The sequence below is a fragment of the Euphorbia lathyris genome, chromosome 5 (assembly GCF_963576675.1).
Source record: "Euphorbia lathyris chromosome 5, ddEupLath1.1, whole genome shotgun sequence".
In the NCBI taxonomy this organism is placed as follows: domain Eukaryota; kingdom Viridiplantae; phylum Streptophyta; class Magnoliopsida; order Malpighiales; family Euphorbiaceae; genus Euphorbia; species Euphorbia lathyris.
Genome location: NC_088914.1, coordinates 71852223 through 71872249, shown reverse-complemented (window position 1 = coordinate 71872249; position 20027 = coordinate 71852223). Strand labels below are relative to the sequence as shown.

The 20027-nt window shown below is 35.2% G+C and overlaps 2 protein-coding genes across 3 annotated transcripts; one reads left to right on the top strand and one right to left on the bottom strand.

Moving 5' to 3' along the window:
- The first annotated feature begins 6227 nt into the window (after positions 1 to 6227).
- LOC136228976 (WD40 repeat-containing protein HOS15) lies at positions 6228 to 15720 on the top strand. 2 transcript variants are annotated; one of them, XM_066017483.1, is made up of 14 exons: positions 6228 to 6470; positions 7754 to 7894; positions 8008 to 8385; positions 10310 to 10404; positions 10530 to 10576; positions 11335 to 11485; positions 12725 to 12788; positions 13280 to 13438; positions 13549 to 13670; positions 14228 to 14302; positions 14503 to 14556; positions 14690 to 14763; positions 14951 to 15025; positions 15200 to 15720. In XM_066017483.1, exons 1-14 carry the CDS (start codon positions 6410 to 6412, stop codon positions 15417 to 15419), a joined length of 1716 nt encoding a protein of 571 aa, XP_065873555.1. In that variant the 5' UTR covers positions 6228 to 6409; the 3' UTR covers positions 15420 to 15720. The 2 variants fall into 2 exon arrangements, with proteins under 2 accessions (XP_065873555.1, XP_065873556.1); XM_066017484.1 differs by having other exon boundaries at positions 7754 to 7899; positions 8016 to 8385.
- A 21-nt stretch (positions 15721 to 15741) lies between these two features.
- LOC136228975 (pentatricopeptide repeat-containing protein ELI1, chloroplastic) lies at positions 15742 to 17872 on the bottom strand. The gene has a single exon (XM_066017482.1). It carries the CDS (start codon positions 17788 to 17790, stop codon positions 15904 to 15906), a length of 1887 nt encoding a protein of 628 aa, XP_065873554.1. The 5' UTR covers positions 17791 to 17872; the 3' UTR covers positions 15742 to 15903.
- Between the last annotated feature and the right edge of the window lie 2155 nt (positions 17873 to 20027).

Sequence of the window (20027 nt, the reverse complement as noted above, 5' to 3'; positions counted from 1 at the left end):
TTCGAAATTTTGCTAGAATCGACACTAGACAAATCCATTTCATTTTTCCTTCTTTTTTCTGCCTCTCTTTTTCTTATTCTTCTTTTTGCATTTTTTGAGAGAGGTTGTGGGAATTTTTTATGCCGGTTGACGAACCATTTATCGAGGGGAACTTGGGTCGGTGGAGTAACGAAGCGTGATCGACCTTGGTTTGCGCCACTTTTATTTTTATTTATTGGCTTTCGTTTTCTCCATGGCTTTTCCTTCTCCTTAGCGACTGGAAAAGTGCCCTTTGGTACCCAAATTTGTTTTATCTTTGGGTGGTCAGGGCGTCCTTTTCTCTGACTCGAGGTGTTGTTATGGACATTACGCTTAGAAGGTGGTATCTCGATGGAAGTTGCATTTATCATTGTAGCGGTTGGAAATGGATCATCATCAATCAACATGCTCTCTTTCTTTTCAGGAAATTTAAGCATGCCTTTGTTTATTCTATCCTGCACCGCATTCTTAAAAACAAAGCAAGATTGTATGTCGTGGCTCCAACTATCATGATATTTACAATAAGCCTTTCCATGAGTGTCATCTTTAGACGGAATAATATGTCCATGAGGTAAGGTGATAAAACCTTCCTTTAACAAATAGTCAAAAAGTTCCTCGGTTTTAGAAACATCAAATGTATATTGCACATTTGTATTTCGTCTAACCACTTCGGGAGCTTTTGGAGTTTTTGCTAGCATTGGACAAACGTGGGATCCTGTTCTAGTTAACTCAGCTATAGCTATCTTATGTGCTTCATTGGTTTTTATATCCTGATGGTAACTACCTACAGAGTTTTTCTTCCTACGATTATCCTCACGCATTAATTCTTCATATTCTGACACTTTAGCAACAAGTTCGTAATAATCACAAAAATCAATGCCCTGGAATTTCTTCCTATTTTCAAACTCTAAACCACGTTGAGCAATTTTAACAAATTCTATTTCAGGAATATTAACTCGACATCTATGCCTCATTTTCTTGAAACGATTAATAAAACTCTCAACGGACTCACCTGAGCGCTGAACCATACGAGATAGTTCGGCGACACATACCTCGGGCTCAGTTCGATAGAACTGAGCATGAAATAATTGTTCCATGCGACCCCAGCTTCTGACGGATTCAGGTTGTAATGTCGTATACCATGTGAAAGCCGGTCCAGTTAGTGATCCGGGGAATAAACGCAAACGAAGCATATCGAAGTCTTGCTCCGCACTAATCCCGCTGCATTGGAATGAAAATCGGGCAACGTGCTCGATGGTAGATTGTCCATTTTCACCTGAAAATAAAGAAAAATCTGGAATTCTAAAATGGTGAGGAAATGGGTATCGTTGGTCGTATTCCCTTGGGTAGGCTTTCTGAAACTCCGGGCGGTACACCTCACGGACCTTAGGTCCATAAATTTCTTGCACGATGTTCCGAATACGTTGCCTATCCTCTGCTTCATTACATATTTCGCTCCTCACACCTAAAACGCAAGATACGTTATTATTACCACGAGAGTTCTCACGAATATTTTCACGAGTATATTCGCGGGTATGATCACGGTCTTGGTTTCTCCACGTGCCCCCCGAACCACGGGCGTTGTTGTCACCATAGTGCTCCGAGTGGGTGTTAGGTCCGGTGTTTGACCTGAAATGAGGCGCATTTGGGGGAATTGAAAATTGTTCCGAGGTTTTTCGATCTCCTCGCTCATTGAATCTCATGTTTTCCTCACGATTAGGCGGTGGCCTACATCGATCGCCTTGGGGAGTGCCTTCCCTTGTGTTATCTGAAACATTGTGAGAATTTAAATTTTTAGCATAAATTTCAGCACACCTATCTGGGATTCTATTCATCTCATCGGTGAGATTATTAATCCTGTTTTCCAAATTGGGTTGTCTCCAAGCTTGCATCATCTCAGTTTGAGCTTTAACATTTTGCGACATCTCGGTTACAAGCCTTTCCATGCTGCGCATATGGGCCTCTTGTCTCGCAAAAAATGCATTGAAGTCCGGTTGTGGCACTGACGTTCGATGAACGTCTTCCAAGTGGCTCATGGTCTCGGCAACATAACCTTCGGGTAAATTCGTGTCCACGTTTGTATCTTCATTCCTCTTCTGATTTTCATCAGACTCCGGAACTTGTAATTCTCGACTTGTATTTTTCTTAGGTGGCATTGTAAACAACAAATAATATTTAGGTAAGTTTGGAAATAAAACACTAAAGTAGAATATCACGGTAATAAAATACCATGTAAATACACTACCAAAATAATTAACTTTTGGTTAAATAATTTAGTAATGGAAAAAAAATTTAAGCCTAAAAATAGGAAAAAATTGGTAAAAAATTTCGGTTCTAGAAAAAAAATGTTTTTGGTCCCACTGGGCGTGCCAAAAATTGTTGGCGATATTTTCGAAATATCCCAATTTTCAACCTTGATGCGCGTTTGCGGGGATTAAAAATGGTAAAAATAATACGGGCGTGCCAGAGAAGCTAGTTCTCAAAGGGTAAAATGGTAATTAAATGAAGTAAATAAATAAATGCGCCTAAATTACTTGAATTCTAAACGAAAAGCGATTGACGACCGTTACAAGGACTGAAAATAAAAACAACGGTCTTGGGCCCCGACGTTACTTGACAGGTCGGTCGGAAAAATAATTTTTTAATATAAGTACTAAAAATAAAGGCAATAAAACAACACAAATATATAAATTTTTTAATTTTCTTTTATATTTTTATTGATTTTGTAAATATTTTTCAATATTTTTTGTATTACAAATAATAATAAAGCATGAAAATTACAACTTAAAAAGAAATAATAACTTTAAAGCTAGAAATGTAAATAAGTCACAAAAACAAATCTGTACGAGATGAAATAAAATTAACCGATCTCTTTGATATCGTTGGGATGCGTGAAATCGAGGATTGGACCTCCAAAAAATCGGCTCGGGGGCTGTTGCGTTGTCCGGGTAGTGCTTGGCGAATTTGAAGTAATTCGGAGAGTTCAAGGACTTGAGCAGAAATTTACCACCAAGTCAACAGCAAAATGAGACTAAATTGATGCTTTTGTGGGACTTTCGGGTTCAATTTCGGGAGTTGTAGAGGTCGGATTATAGCGAGACGAAGGCTAGTATTTAAAGTTAGTGTGCAAAGGAAGGGTTTAGAACTGGAATTTCAGAAAAAGATCGAGTAAAAGAATCGGAATAAATTATTGAAAATTGGGCGACAGAATAATTGTTTGATGGTTGGAAAAACCAAAAGCTTGATTCTGTTTCGTGGAGGGTACTTTGGGGGCGATTTAGAAGGCTATAGGATGTCGTTTTTAACGAAATAAAAATTGAAAGTTCTAGAATTGATGTCAATAAAGAAATTAAAAATAATTTGGGCTAAAATGATCAGCTAACGAACTCTAAATAAAATTTGGAAAACGGCTCACCAGAAAGGTTGTTTGATAAATTTTTCAATAATGAAAAACTAAAAAGCTTGTTTCTGGGTCTTTTTAATTGATTGAGATCAATAAAAAGTTCCCAAATATGATTTGGAATAGGTGTGTAAACTAAGAATGACTCGAAAATGGGGTTTCGATGATCTTGGTTTCACGGAAAATGCTTGAAGCTTTGAAGAACTTAACAATGATGAAATTTGATTTAGACTAAGAAAGTTTGAACCGATGATTGGGTAATGATTTTACTGACTTAACTAAGAGATTGCAAAAAACGATTTGAGAATTGGTTGATTAAACTAAGAGAATTTCGGATTTGAAGTTTCTGAAAATTGAAAGCTTTTTTGAGGAACTGAAGATTAAAGAACTGATTCTGGGAATTGAGACCTTATTTAGACTAAATAGATGCTAGAGAACGATTTCTACGAATCTAAGGATTGATAAAGAGGCCGATTTTGGCAGAGAATTTGAGAGAAAAATTTGAGTTGTCTGTGTTTGATTGATTTTGATTGATTTTTGAGTGGGTTTGATTGATTTTTGAGTGGGGATTGGAATGAAGGATTTGAGCTCTATTTATAGGATTTTGAGCAACAAATTCCAAGTTAGTGGCCCTTAAATTTCTCACCATGATCCCATTACCTTCCCATTAGTTGAAGAAAGAAAGTGGCTGAGTTGGGAGTTGGAAGAATGGAGATAATGCCGTGAAAAGTTCCTGTAATGGGTTGGACATGTTCAAACCCGTTTTTCAGCACTACTTCCCTTTGAAAAATTCTACCGGCTTCGTTTTAGCTCCGTTTTGCTCCGTTTTTGACATTCCGGAAAGCTAACATCCCGAACTTTCTGAAAAAAATATTAACTGTCTGCTATCTTGCTGTTTCGGGGTCCGTTTTTGTTATCGAAGTTGCTGGACGGGTTACTGAAAAATGGTACAAATTTGCCCCTGATTTTTATTATTTCTCTTTTTTCTTTTGTTTTTCTTTTTTGTTTTCTTTTTTATAATAATATTTTGATATTATTTTCTATTTTTGTATCAAATTTTTATTTTGTTGAGAGATGAATTTAATTAAATAAAAAAACTATAGAGTAAAATTATAACATATGCTAAAAATATAAAAATTAAATTAGCCCCCAACACATATATAAAAAAAGACATAAATACAATGTGCTAAAATAGAATTAAAAATTCGTAAAGATAGCACATATCTCTTTTTTTCTCAATTACCTTCTTTCACTTAACAATAATAACAAAATATAAGAGCATCTAAAATTTATTTCACAAATTCTCTCATAATTAATTAATAATAATATAGTTGTTGAATATTTCGATCGGATGCTCTATTCTCTATAAATTATTAGATTAAAATTCACAATATAGTCTTTACATTTATAAATCGTAAATTATGAGTTATTATATATCAATCTGTTAAGTGATCTAATTTAGTTTATAAACCTATGACATATATAATGGATATGAACTTAAATATGTGTAGATACTCTGTTGCAATATTCTAATTTTATGATGTGTCGAATAGTAATTGCAACAATCAGGAGCAGAGCTAACCTAGGGCCCGGAGGGGGAGGGGGGGGGGGGGGGCGAAGCCCCTCCGGTCACCGGTTCCGCCCTTGAATATCGTTAGTTTTGTCATGTGTATCCCCATCAAATATTGGTTTATTTTTAAACGATGTAGTATTATTTCAATAGTTCAAAGTAGTTGAGTTGGTTTAATAATTTTATTTTAAAATGAATGGTTATGGGTTCAATTCACAACAAACTCATTTTGTTTAATAAAATTTTATTTATTTGAACTTTATTTTTCCAAATGGGCTCTTTATTAACATAATACTCTTGAACTTATTTTTATTATATCTCTTATTTTTAAGAATTTATTATATCTATTTTTAATTGAAAAAATCAATTACTTTTAAGACTCAAATAATTTAATTTCCGAATTAAATTTTATGAAAATTATAAATAATTTATAGATAAAAATAAAATAAGTAAGAATTGTTTCTATTCCTCATTTTTTCGGTTTTTTCATTTTGTATTTTTTCATTTTTTGTATTTTTTCTCGTTTTCATGTTTTTTTTTTTGTTTTTTTGTATTTTTTATCGTTTTCGGTTTTTCACTTTTTCACTTTTTCACATTTTTTAGATTTTTATGTTTTTTTGGCATTTCGTCATTGGTAATAAAAATACAAGGGCTAATCGTAATGAGAATTCATGTCTATTTTGTTTGTAATGCCAATTACATAAATTTGTGAATAAGGATATGCTTACATTGTTTTTTACAAAGTAAGCCTTACTTTGTGTGTTTTCACCATTTGATTAATTTTATTCTCCATCATCTAATGGTGAAAACACACCAAGTAATAGTACTTTGTAAAAAACAAAGTAACCATAGCGGGCACCTGAAAATTAAATGATGTAACGATGATTTCATTATGATAAAAGTGATATGACTAACCAAACATGATAATGCGTTTTTTTATTGTAATGGTCATTCCATTACAACACCCATTAAAGCGTACCAGACGGGGCCTTAGTGTGTCGATGAGTCCACATAGAAAGCCCAAGGGTTAATGTTTATGTAGGCCCGCTCCATTTATCCAGGAAGAGGGGGTTAAGGCCATCGTGGGCCAGGCTTTGAGCACAGGCTCATAACTTATGGGCCTACCCACAAGCCCAACTAAAACGATAAGTATAAGCCCGATAAGAAAAGATCCAGTTAACGTCAACATTTATTTATTTTTTATTAATATAATAACAATAAATTACATAAAAACTTCTCTTTCTCGCATATACGGTTTACAGTTGCAGAGCTTTGCTCACCCCTTTTCTCCACCATAAAACACCCCATTTTCTCCGGGGACCTTCCATCATCTCTTTTTCTTTCACTATTTCTCTCTGGCTGTTGTAGCTCGACTCTAGTTTTATTCTAAGATTCAAATTCCGGCCGCCGAAGTTGCGAAGATGACATCAATAACGTCTTCCGAGATGAATTTCCTCGTTTTCCGTTACCTTCAAGAGTCCGGTAATCTAAATCTTTCTTCCTTTACCTCGTTTTCTCCCGTTATTCAACTTATTTCGCCCTTCTTTTAATGCCGTCTTCTATTACTATTTCTGGACACAAGGTTAGGTTTTGTTCAATTTTCTAGCTGTATATCCTGTTAATTGGAAATTATTAGCCATTTATGTGTTTATTGGAGCAGAAAGAAGCTAGGGATTCTAGATCTGTGGGTCCTGATTTTGTTTCCCTTCGACTGGTCTTTCTTTTTCAGTTAGACTTTAGTATAATTTTCATAATAGTTTGCTCTAGGGCATTTATCTTTTTGAAGTGTTATTTGTGATGGAGAAAAGTTATGGAAATTTTGGACTGTCACATATTACTTGGAGTGTGTGGCACTTAGATTATGTTACATTACTTCATTTTTTTTCATTTTGAATGAGGTATGGAACTACATAGTAATCACCATGAATAATTAGTTTGGGATGAATTTTTAATGTTCACAAACTTAACTGTCCAGAATTTCTTATTGCACCTTCACCAACTATGAAATATATTCTGAAAAAAATTAGACTTTAGTATAATTTTCATAATAGTTTGCTCTAGGGCATTATCTTTTCTGATGAAGTGTTCTTTGTGATGGAGAAAAGTTTTGGAAATTTTGGACTGTAGCATATTAAATGGAGTGTGTGCCACTTAGATTATGTTGCATTACTTCATTTTTTAATATTTTGAATGAGGTATGGAACTGCATAGTAATCACCTTGAATAATTAGCTTGGGATGAATTTTTAATGTTCACAAACTTAACTGTCCAGAATTTCTTATTGCACCTTCACCAACTATGAAATATGTTCTGGAAAAAATTAGACTTCAGTATAATTTTCATAATAGTTTGCTCTAGGGCATTATCTTTTTTGATGAAGTGTTCTTTGTGATGGAGAAAAGTTTGGGAAATTTTGGACTGTCACATATTAAATGGAGTGTGTGGCACTTAGATTATGTTGCATTACTTCATTTTTTTATTTTGAATGAGGTATGGAACTGCATAGTAATCACCATGAATAATTAGCTTGGGATGAATTTTTAATGTTCACAAACTTAACTGCCCAGAATTTCTTATTGCACCTTCACCAACTATGAAATATGTCCTGAAAAAAATTAGCTTCATTTATGAAATTTAAATTAGAACACTTGATGCATATAAAGAGTTTGGAGCCTTTAGATTTTCCTCAGGTGATTGCTCCAAAATCTTTTATAATATTTGAGGGGTTGTTCTAATGTGTAATGTAATCTGTCACATTCTTTCAGGTTTTACACATTCAGCTTTTGCTTTAGGATATGAGGCAGGTATTAACAAATGTACCATAGATGGCAATATGGTCCCACCTGGCGCACTTATTACTTTTGTGCAAAAGGGAATTCAGTACCTGGAGATGGAAGCAAATTTGAGTAATGTTAGCATGCTTAAATCTTTTGTTTCTTGTTTGTGATGTTCAGCTATTGTCCATTAGTTTACTATTTGCCCGATTTTTCAGTTTATGCTGATCAAGATTTGTTTTAAGCTTGCCAGAGTGATGGAGATGTAGATGAAGATTTTTCATTCTTGCAACCATTGGATCTTATAACAAAAGACGTATATGAATTAAGGCAAATTATTAAAGATAGGAGAAAGAATTCGCATAAGGACAGAGATAAAGATAAGGAAAAAGAAAAAGAAAAAGAAAAAGATAAAGAGTTGGAAAAGGAACATGAAAAAGAACGATCACGAGTAAGAGAGAAGGACAGGCATGAAAGGGAGAAGGATAGTGAAAAGGACAGAGAAAGGGTAGAAAAAGAAAAAGAGCGAGCAAAGCAGCATGCAGATAATACTGACAGAGAAATGGTTGCTGAACAAGTGGATAAGAATAACGTCAAACATGACGAAAATGGGATTTCTGGAGGTACTTTAGTTCCATGTTTGATTTATTCAATTTCTTTCTCATGCTAATATTGGTATGACAACCTTAACTATTTCTACGAGATTATCATAGTTCTTATGCTCTACTTTTATCCGAGTATTGCACAAATGCTTATCTTCATTTATAGTTAGATGTCTTCCTTCATCATTCCTTTGCAATGAACTGGATTTATGTGTTTTCATGATTTTGGAATGGTTAACTCTACTGTTGTGGGATGATTGTTTTCAAACAATTAAACTTTAAAAGTTTTGAATGTTGATTCTTTCTTACTTCTTAGAAAATATCATGTTAGTATCATTCTCATTGTCCTGTGATTATGACGTTGTTCCTCAGTTCCCGTGTTGAATTATATGAAATGAAAATAACTTATATTCCTGTAACTATTTATTTTCATTATTGTATATAGATTGATAAATATACGGATTGATCTTTTGGGTGATATCCTTCCCTAAAGATTAAAATAAAAGGGCAAGTAGTTGATTAACGTTGAAAGATATGCCAATGTCATGAGGGTTGTTTGGTCTCATTGTGTTTAGAGGACGAATCATGTTTTTCTATGTCACATATTAAGGGACACAAGGAAAAGAATGCTATTATGCATTAGCATTATATATGTAAAAAACAGATATGGTTTGAGAAACTACCTGGAGACTGGAGTTGACACTGAAAAATACTAGTAGAACAGCATAGTTGTTAAAGGCGCAAGGCGCGCTAAGGGGTCCTGAAGCTAGGCTCAAAGCGCGCGCCTTAGGAACACGAGGCGCATAAAAAAATATATATATATATACTCTTTTACTAGTTAAGCATAAAAAAAAAAAAACACTTATGACCACGGAAACAAAACAAAACCACATAAAAACATAATACTAAATCATAAATGCCAAAGACACCAAGTCAAGTTCATACTTCATATAGACATTAACATATACTTAACGTCTTAACCTAAGTATAACTAATGTTACTAAACAAATAACCATTCATTGTCAATCAAAAAGAACACTCACAATTCCAGGCCGAACGTTCTCTGTTTGTTCTTCACTGTGTCTGTCGCAGTTTATTTTTGCGTGGAGTGGAGGAGACTCTTCTTTCTTTACGTGACTGCTCTTAATCCTTCTCTATTCTTTCTATATTTAGTTATGACTCTTGATATTCTTATTTAGATCAAGGGTGAAGATTAATCTTATTTAAGTTAGATTAGTGGTTGAGATTAATCAAACAGATATTTTACAAAAAACATAAAAAAAACCTAGTGAAAACCCTCGCAAGCGAGGGGCACAAGGCGAGAGCCTTTTGTACAGCCCCTCGCTTTCTGCATTCAAGGTTCAAGACCTTGAGCCTTGAGTGAGGCACGCCTTTAACAACTATGTAGAACAGTACTTGGCAGCTAATTGTGAAAAACTACATGGAGCTCCAAATAAAGAAGCTTTATGTGCAGTTTATTAGGAATATCTCATTTATCACCTTGGTTGGAGGCTTGGAGGTAGATTCAACAAAATGATGCAATTCAGGGGTACTTCCCTTGGAAAGTGCAATATGCCAGATGCGTTTATGGTATTTAACTATATGGCTTGCCTCCCTGTTGGGGTTTTTCTGGTTCACCTTTGTAGTATAAAAGGTAGTAAGTTTTGGTCAATGTCACTTCATAGCATCCAGAGCAATTTATATATGGAAATTTTGGTTTAAGAAAAAGAAAGTGAGAAGTCATTATTAGTGTTGTCCAACCTGTTTCTCTTGCAATATCTTGCATCTGTGGTGACACCTAGACCGACTTTATATTGTTAATTTCTGTATAGCAGTAGAGAATGGTAAATTGATAATCATTTTGAGTTGTCAATTTATTTTTTGCTGAGCAAATTGTCGAGAGACTGCTCTCAATCTCTATTTAATCACGTCTTCTGTTATATAGGACCAGAATCAATGGATGTCTCCCCAACATCAACATCTCAGGCGTGTGAGATTCCCAGTTCTGATGTGATGATTTTGGAGGGTCATACATCTGAGGTTGGAACATTATCTGATCCTCATGTTGTATTTACTTATTTTGCTTCTCTCTCTCTCTCTTCTTCCAGTGCTATATTCAGGTGGATATATTTGCTTCAATGCATTTCTTCTCTTTATTCCTTCAGGTTTGTGCCTGTGCATGGAGTCCAACAGGATCGCTCCTTGCATCTGGGTGGGTATTTTTCCTTTTGTTAAGATAATTCCTCTAAGGGCAATTCACTGTCTATCTATCAGCATATAATGATGATAGGTTAATGCTTTTTTCCTTTTGATCTTTTCTTTACCCTGTATAATGAAGGTATTGCTTCATGAGATTTGCCATGTTATGTTCATTTTAGTAACATTGAATTGATTGCAACTTTTAATCTATAGATATGGAGTATTAAAAATGTTTTCGTTGCTTATCCTTATGTGAATTAAGCCACCTCCGGCAAGCTTATCTAGTATATGCTTATATCACTTCCTAAAACATTTAAGTTACTTTGGCCAAGAAAATGAATCAATGGTGATTAATTTGGTCTGATATGGGTTTGGTAATACGTTTTGGACAGTATTTTCATGCTTGTAAGATTTGGAACTAGAAACGGTGGTGAAATTTAACTTTCAGTCTTATCACATGTACGATTTTGACAACTGATTTTTCTTAGAGTTTCCTTGCTTCTTGATCCAGTTTCCTTAAATTTTGTTTTGAGTACCTCATGACTGAAAGTTATGACCATTGCCATATTATCACTTGCATGAATGGGCTAACTTTGTTTTTTTTTTTTTTAATAATGATAATGAAGAATTGTCAATAATATATTTACAAATTATAAAATTGTAATATAAATTCCTTGTTATATGGTGTTTTGATGCAATATTAGATTAACAAGGTTATGTGCCCTTTATTCTAATTGGTGCATGTTTCACTTTCTTTGCCTAAATTTCTAGCTCTGGAGATTCCACGGCACGCATTTGGACAATAGCTGAGTGTGCCTCTAGATCTGGTGTGCAAAACAGTCCTCCAAATGTGCTTGTATTGAAGCATGTAAAGGGAAGAACAAATGAGAAGAGTAAAGACGTTACAACACTAGATTGGAATGTGAGTTTTCTTACAGGTTTCTTTTGCAAATAATCGCAGTTGATAAGTGTCCATTGATATTGTCTTCTGATATAACAGTCTTGAGCTTATCTATATTATGGGTTTTCATGTTGTAGTTGTTCATGCCATGAGGTTTTATTTCACGGTGATGACTTTCAATTAACAGGCTTTGTGTTGCTTTGCTCTGTTTTTTATATGTTCTTCTTTGAGGGGTCTGCATAGAGAACAAATTTAGAAATGGGAAAGGGTTCCAAAACTATTACTTCCAAGGGAACTTAGTCAAAACAACAGAAAATAATACTCTTTGTAACAAGTACAGTTTACCCAAGGAGATGGAGGCCATGTAGTTCATCATAATAAAAATGCTCAAAGGAACTAAATATGGAGAGGATGATCTATAGGGCTGAATGGAACTGACTTTACTGTTAATGAAAATCAGTCTCTTTCTCTCTCTCTCTCTCTCAACTTTGTTTCAATTATATTGTTTGTTTTTGTAATTTGATTTTCACATGGGATTGGGGCTAGAAGTAAGCTCGATAAGCCAGGCCCAATGATTTTATCTTCATATAGGCTCCACCATAGGAGATAAGCAAATTTATGAACAATCAGATGTAATTCCTGGTATATAAACAGATCTCCTTGTGATTCAAGTGATTGTGACACCTACTCCATGGATTTTCTATAATTTAGATTCTTGTTTTGAGTATTTTGAGCCTTTTTCCGACCATTCTAATTCCAGAACAAGCTTTAGGTATAAAATGTAGTTGCTTGTGGTGCTGGAAAGTGGAATATGCAGCATAATAGAGTTTATGGCTGTGGATGTGGTTAATACAATGATGATGATGTCAATGGAGCTTGTGATGATGAAGGAAAAAGAGTGTTATTTACATTTACCAACCTTAAGATATGTTCTGACATCACATACACTCCTGTTGGTTTTAAATTGTTGCATTGTATGACTTCACAAGTGCCAGTCTCAAACTCCAATTGCTGACCAGTTTTCTTCCTTTTCATAATGCTCCTGTTGTAATCCCAATTTCTCTTGGCTAGTTATGTTTCTTTCATGTGTATATGAAAGTAATAGTATTCAATTGTCCTTTTTACCTATACAGTTTGCTGGGTGTCGGATTTTGAATGATTTGAATTTCAAGTTCTGGCTGAAGTAAGAAGATTACATTTGATGCTAAACTTTCTCTTGTTTGCTTCCAAGTAATTTCATTAATTCATCTCCACATGCAGGGTGAGGGGACTTTACTTGCAACAGGTTCGTATGATGGGCAGGCAAGAATATGGAATACAAATGGTAAGATATGTTAGTATACTGTGTCCTTGTGTTTCCTGTTCTAAAGCATGCAGTAGATTTAACATTAAAAAGATAGACTACACATTGAATGGGTTGCTAGTCGACTTTTCATTTGTTTTCTGTTTTGACTTTTTAGTGTTTGAAGCCAAATATACAATTCCTTATTTTGATAAGCTTCTTCCCCTGTTGAATTTTTCTCACCTGAAAATCTTACTGTAGCAGAAATATTATACATATATCCCAAGTTCTTCCACCAGATTTTTGAAAAAGAAAAATATAATGTAGATATACCGAGGCAGACCAGGCCAACCTTAGGTTCTAGATGAGTCTTTTCAACTTGGAGTGCGTACTTCTTATGTTAATGTCGTACTTTTGGTTGTTACTTTCTAATGTATTATTTTCAATTATCCTAGTCAATTGTGGTGTATGATGCTGCTACTCTGCTACTCCTGCTTTTCACCATACTTTGGGAATATCTTTTTCTGGTCCAGGTGAACTTAAGACTACATTGAGTAAACACAAAGGACCAATATTTTCTTTGAAATGGAACAAGAAGGGGGATTATCTTCTTACTGGAAGCTGTGACAAAACTGCTATAGTGTGGGATGTGAAAACAGAGGAATGGAAACAGCAGTTTGAATTTCATTCAGGTTTTAATTGCATCAAGGATTTCACTTTTTTATATATTTGTTTTCACCAAGCAGGTGTTAGCGTTACTGATTGTTGTTGGACTTGAGCTCTCATATTTGTTTGCATGTAGGTCCTATACTTGATGTTGACTGGCGCAATAATGTTTCATTTGCAACAAGCTCCACGGACAACATGATTTATGTTTGTAAAGTTGGAGACACTCGTGCTGTTAAAACTTTTGCTGGCCATCAGGTATGTTATGTATTCAATTGAAGATTACCATTTAAGGTTTATTTGAGATTTTAATGTGATGATTTACTCAAGGGAAACTTTCAATGGGTAAGGTTTTTAGCTGGCTTTGAATGCCTTGGTGAAATTGGCTACAGGTGATACTCAAACTGCTGGAGGAGAGAACGGAGTGGGAGTGAAATGTTGTTTTTGGGGGGGAGGAGAGGGGAGAGAGAGAGAGAGAGAGAGAGAGAGGGAGAGTTGTTAGACAATTATTATCCTGTTAAATACTGATTTGAGCAAATACGTGTCTGGTTGATTTCAGGTTGGCAGGTATAGTTAGTACCTAATCTGATGCACTGTTAGGTTGTACCAGTGCTGTTATTTGTAATGTGGAATTTTGTAATTTGACAAGTCCTGTTGTTAGATGGTTATTATATAAGTTGGGTTCAAGTTTCTGATAGTTCTTAAGTGGTTTGATAAGTTGGCTTCAAGTTTGTGATGATTACTAAATTTTTTTGAACCATTGTTTTACAATTTGCAGTGTTTGGGGACTGAAATTTGTGTAATTTACATTTCAGGGAGAGGTTAATTGTGTTAAATGGGATCCAACAGGCTCATTGCTGGCTTCATGCTCTGACGATATTAGCGCTAAGGTATATACACTTCTATGTTTTCTTGGACTTACATTTCATGTTAAGTTCTATCTTCTATGCTATATGGATATAAATCATGCAGTACCTCCTCCTGCCAGTCTGAGATTTTTAGAAGCCCTTTCTCAAGTCAAATGGATCTGTCCTTTGAGCTCGTCTGTTAGTTTCTAATGTCATCACTCTAATTGGAATTCTTGCTGCAGATATGGAGCATGAAGCAAGAAAAATATGTTCATGACTTGAGAGAACATTCTAAGGTACTCCCTGAGCAACTATCGTGCCTTCCATTTGTTTGTTTGTTGGCTGTTATTATTATTATTGTTGGTGGCACGCTTTTATTATAGTCAATCATCAGATTCTGATTCTTGGCATTGGATAATCTTTTTTCAGGAGATTTACACTATCAGGTGGAGCCCCACTGGACCTGGCACAAATAATCCTAATCAACAATTGGTTCTGGCAAGGTGATTGTTGTTTCGATGAACCTAGGCATCATGATTTACTGCCTTCATCCTTGAGCTTGAATCCAGTCATTGCTAGTCTGTGTTTAGAAAAAAATTTTATCCTGAGGGGATGCTTGTTTTATTTGGCGGTATAACTGTATTCTATTATGTGTCTTGTATTCTTATATTCTGTGAATATTATATACAGTGCATCATTTGACTCAACAGTGAAGTTATGGGATGTGGAGCTTGGGAAACTTATCTGCAGCTTAAATGGGCACAGGTGATCTACTTAACCTCATGCTTTTAAGTAATTAGAAAGGTTGAAAAAGTAATTAACTGTTGAGAAGTCTTGTACTTGGATAACAGTTCTGTTATCCTCTTATTATTGTTTTTGTACCATCCTTTGCAATATTTTTAACTTGTTCTTGACAAACGACTCGTTTTGACTCCCCAGGGATCCAGTGTACTCTGTTGCATTTAGCCCAAATGGCGAGTATCTTGCAAGCGGGTCTCTTGATAGATGTATCAACATCTGGTCTCTGAAGGAAGTTAAGATTGTGAAGACATACACGGGTAACGGGGGAATATTTGAGGTTTGTTGGAATAAAGAAGGCGACAAAATTGCCGCATGCTTTGCCAACAATACAGTATGTATTTTAGACTTGAGAATGTAAGTACTCGATAGGGTAACTTGTGATTCAAGGATTGCCCTCTTCAAGATCTTAGGGCATTACATAGTCAGGGATGACCGATCATTAGTTGCTATCGCGGTTTTTCATTAGGTTTTTGTTTTTATTATTTTTAAATATAGTTGTAGACTTGTAGTGGCAATTTTAATATGTTGTTTTTAAGTTGGATGAAATTCTCACCCCAATGTCAGGTAGGGTTATGCATTGTATGACATTGATCAGTAATGATGTACATAACTATTCTAATTGTAGTGATCCCTGTTCAAATATTATCTTAACTTTCCTATATGCCATTGTTGTCTTTTGGATTCTTCAGCATCTTATTTTTCAGTATAACAAAATTTTGACACCAAAACGTTTGTGAACATTCCGAGCAGAAGATCGCTGCTCAGCTTGACAAACCTTGCAAATGATAGATCTTTATGCAGAACATGAACATAACAAGAGGAACTGGAACAAATTTTAGAATTCACCAGTAATCCCCACAAGAACACGAACCATTAACAAAATGGTGGAACCTGTTTCTGTCTCTCATTACAATTTTCCGTCCAGTGACCTTCGATATCAACTTTGTCACTGCATGGCAATCCGAACAGACTCGAAGGTTCTTTACAATCTTTATGGTAGTTCCTGGTTTAGTACTGATAAGCCCATAAGCAATGGCAAGTTTCTCACTATGAACTTTAAGAGACTTTTGTTTCTGTTCATCGCCTAGGTCGTGTAAAACGATCTCTGTTTGAGGCGTATAACCATGAGCCTTGAGCCAACCATCAATTTCCTCCAACATCATATAAATTTCTTTGCTCTTTGGATGTCTCAAATCTCCAGCTAAAAACTCATGAACCCTGTTCCTCACTTCGATCGAGCTACAACCGGGTTCTTTTTCGATCCCACTGTCTTTCAACAAAGTCCTCATCTTTGCTACAGCTTCCCAATTCCCAGCTGCTGCATATATGTTGGATAGGAGAATATACGTCCCTGAATTTGCAAGATTTTTTTCAATGAGAAACTCTGCTACTTCCTCTCCTAAAGCAAGGTTACCATGGAGCCTACAAGCAGCAAGCAGAGTTCCCCATAAGACAGGATCTGGCTCAATGTCCATGTTCTTAACAAATTCATATGCCTCTTTCAAATGCCCGGCGCGGCCGAGCAGATTAACCATACATCCATAATGCTCAATCTTTGGTTCAATTCCATAATCATCTTTCATAGAATTGAAAAACCTCCATCCATCAGTAACAAAACCGGCATGACTACAAGCATTCAAAATGCTAATGAAGGTTATATCTGTAGGTTTGTAACCTAACTTGCACATCTCATTGAATAACTGCAAAGCATCTTCACTGAATCCATGAGTAGCATACCCTGTAATCATCGAATTCCAAACAACAATGTCCTTGTTCCTGATCCTTTCGAAAACTAACCGCGCCTCATCCAAATTCCCACATTTGCTATACATGTCGATTAAAGCAGTAGCTACATGAACATTTATCTCAATCCCACTGTTCTGGATATAAGAATGAACCCATTTCCCTGATTCCAAAGCACCAATTTGCCCACAAGCAGAAAGAACAGCTAAAACAGTTACTTCATTAGGCTTCACTTTAGCCTTCAGCATTTGCCTAAACAGCATCAATCCTTCATTAGCCAAACCATGCTGCACATAACCATCAATCATCACATTCCAACTAACTAAATCCCTTTCCTGCAATCCATCAAACAAGGCTTTTGCATCCTTAATCATACCATTCTTTGAGTAACAAGTAATCATAGCAGTCACTGACACTAAATTTCTCTCAGACATTTCATCAAACAACTTACTTGCAGACGCAACATCACCCCCTCTCGCATACACATCAACAAGACAAGTCCTCACATACAATTCCGAATCCAACCCGAGTTTTATCGCCTGACCATGTATAACTTTCGCGGGCTCAAGCGGGCACGACTTCAAAATCGAAGAGAAGGTAAACGCATTTGGGGGAACTTCTTGAGTTAGCATTTGAATGTAAAAGATGAGGGCTTGGTGGTGCAGATTATGCAAAGAATGGGCGTGGATAATTGAGGAGTAGAAGAAAACATTGGGGTTTTTAGTTTGGTTAAAGAGAGCAAGAGAGTGGGTTAGGCGACCGAGAGAGGAGTAAGAGCGTTGGAGCTTGAAATTGAGAATTGGGTGGTCATGGAGATTGTGGCGGTAGAGGAAGGCGTGGATTTGGTTAAGGTGGGTTACGAATTTGGACTTATCGATTAGGATTGCAAGATTATCTGGTGGCGGAGGGTAGAGATTGGTAGAGGAGCGGCTTGTGGTGGTGTATGACTGTGGTGGTGGAGGGGTGAAGAAGGTCGCAGAAGACATTTGTGCTTACTGTTTGCTCAAATTCTGTAATCGTTAATAAATGGGATAACGTCCAATTCGAAGATGCGTAAGATGGAGGGATGAACAATTACTTTGTTAATTTTTATTTTTTTTTTATTTTTACAATGGAGGGACTAACCCTTGAAAAAAAAAAAAAACAGATTGACCTTTAGGTTTGATTGGATAGAGGGTTTAGAGGGGTTAGTAGGGAAGGGTTAGTAAGGGTTGATAGAAACCCTTGTTTGGGAGGGAAAGGGTTAGTAAGGGTTTCTACAAACCCATGTTTGCAACACAAAAAAAATTAGAAGGGTAAGGGTTTAGAGGGGTTTTGAAGGGTTTCTTTTTAAGAAATTTCCAGTGTTTTGAAAATCGAACCGGACCGGCCGGTCGAACCGCGAACCAGTCAAGTGTCTGGTCCGGTTTTAGCTATACAGGTTCAACTATATTAAACCGTATCAAACCGGGGTTGAACCGCGAACCGGTGTTGAACCAGTGAACCGGATTGACCCTGGTTTTTTGCCATTTTTTAAAAAACATATTAAATTAAGGGAAAAATTTAAAAATTAGGTAGAGAACAACCTCTTTAATAATTGGTGTTAATTAATTTAATTTTAATCTTAATATTGTGTTAAACTATGAGTTTGATTTTAGATGTGTGAATTTTTAATTAATGTGTTAAATTAAGGATTGGTTACCGATGTGTGAATTTTTATATTATCTGTATGAATTTTTAATTTTTAATTAATATGTTAACTTAAGAATTGTTTATTATATGTATGAAATTTTTAATTTTATGTTCAATGAAACATCATTTTATTTTTTTTATATATATTTATTTATTTTTTTATCCGGTTGAACCTATTGAACCTTGAATCAGTTGTCTCACCGGTTCAACGTCCGGTCCGGTTTTCAAAACATTGGAAATTTCATACAATTTTAAACCCTCCAATTTGGTGGGTTTGGAAGGGTTAGAAATTACCATTCCTTCCTCTTCCTTCACTTTCCTTACCATTCCCTACCCTTCTTTACCCTTCCTTTATTAACCATTCCCTACCCTTCATCCAATCAAGCTCTTAAAGACAGGTCATTCTGGAAGGTCGAGATCCATAAAAAATCAGAAAAAATGTCCGATTTTTTTATTAAGCAAAATTTAATACACATTCTATTTTAAAATAATTGTTATATTTGATCAAATTATACGCGATTGATTTGCAATAAATTTAGAAACATTGAATAAAATACCATTTATCTCTTATTATTAATAATTTTCATTTTTGGTATCATTCAATAAATTGAACCACTCTTCATACATTGAAAACTTAAAATGATAAAATGTGCAAATTAATATTAAACTTATTAATTCAAATAATATGAAATAAGAAAGTTTAATCAAATGTTATATTGGTCCCGTGTGGCACTCACTTAACCCTCCGGATGTAAGATAGCCACTAGATATAATTGACCTTATCCGCAATATTTACACGCAAGGGTTAGATATCGGCCACCTATATAAGGTATAGAGGTCACAACCATCACATAATAATAAGACAATCAAGTATATTTACACACAACCATAGGCAATACAGAAGGGACCCTTAAGTGAATAATACGAGGATGGTCTCATTAATATATAATTGACAAGCATACATCCATAAGGTCTATCCCGTAGTAGTAGAGGGGCAACTATTAGAGATGAGAGAATACAAGCAAACCTAGAGATGAGTCTTAAAGGTGACAGGTCACTCCCTCCTATAGTGTTCCTTATACCAAGTCGAGGCTTAGAGCCAACGACCATTACAATGTTTCATTCAACACTAGTCACTCTCTCTATCATTACATAATATGATTACAATTTGAAACGGAGGGAGTAAGGAATTAGGAGGGTATTTGTTATGTGGGATAAATTAGGAGAAATTTACAAAACTAGATTAGGAGAGGCTCATTTATATTTTTAGTTATATTCAAAGACATGCTATCAAACTAGACTAATATATTACATATTTTCCAAAAATACTCTTAGTATATATATATAACAAATAATTTCAAGAATCATTCACATAATAACACTTTCAAAAATCACTTCCATTTTATCTCGAAATCACTTTCAAGTTTCAACATTTGTCACCAAATCACGTTCAATCTCCATCTCCAAACATCAACTAAATTATTTTTGATTTTAACCACATAATAATCAATTGAAATGTTAGAAATATTATACTCAAATTTTTTTACGCATA

Bases quoted from the DNA above. Each gene is read 5' to 3' on its own strand.
- LOC136228975 (XM_066017482.1), bottom strand. From the start codon at position 17,790: ATGTCTTCTGCGACCTTCTTCACCCCTCCACCACCACAGTCATACACC.
- LOC136228976 (XM_066017483.1), top strand. From the start codon at position 6,410: ATGACATCAATAACGTCTTCCGAGATGAATTTCCTCGTTTTCCGTTAC. The intron at 10,405-10,529 runs GTTGGAACATTA...TTATTCCTTCAG, and splicing joins TGGAGGGTCATACATCTGAG to GTTTGTGCCTGTGCATGGAG. The intron at 15,026-15,199 runs GTGATCTACTTA...TTGACTCCCCAG, and splicing joins TGCAGCTTAAATGGGCACAG to GGATCCAGTGTACTCTGTTG.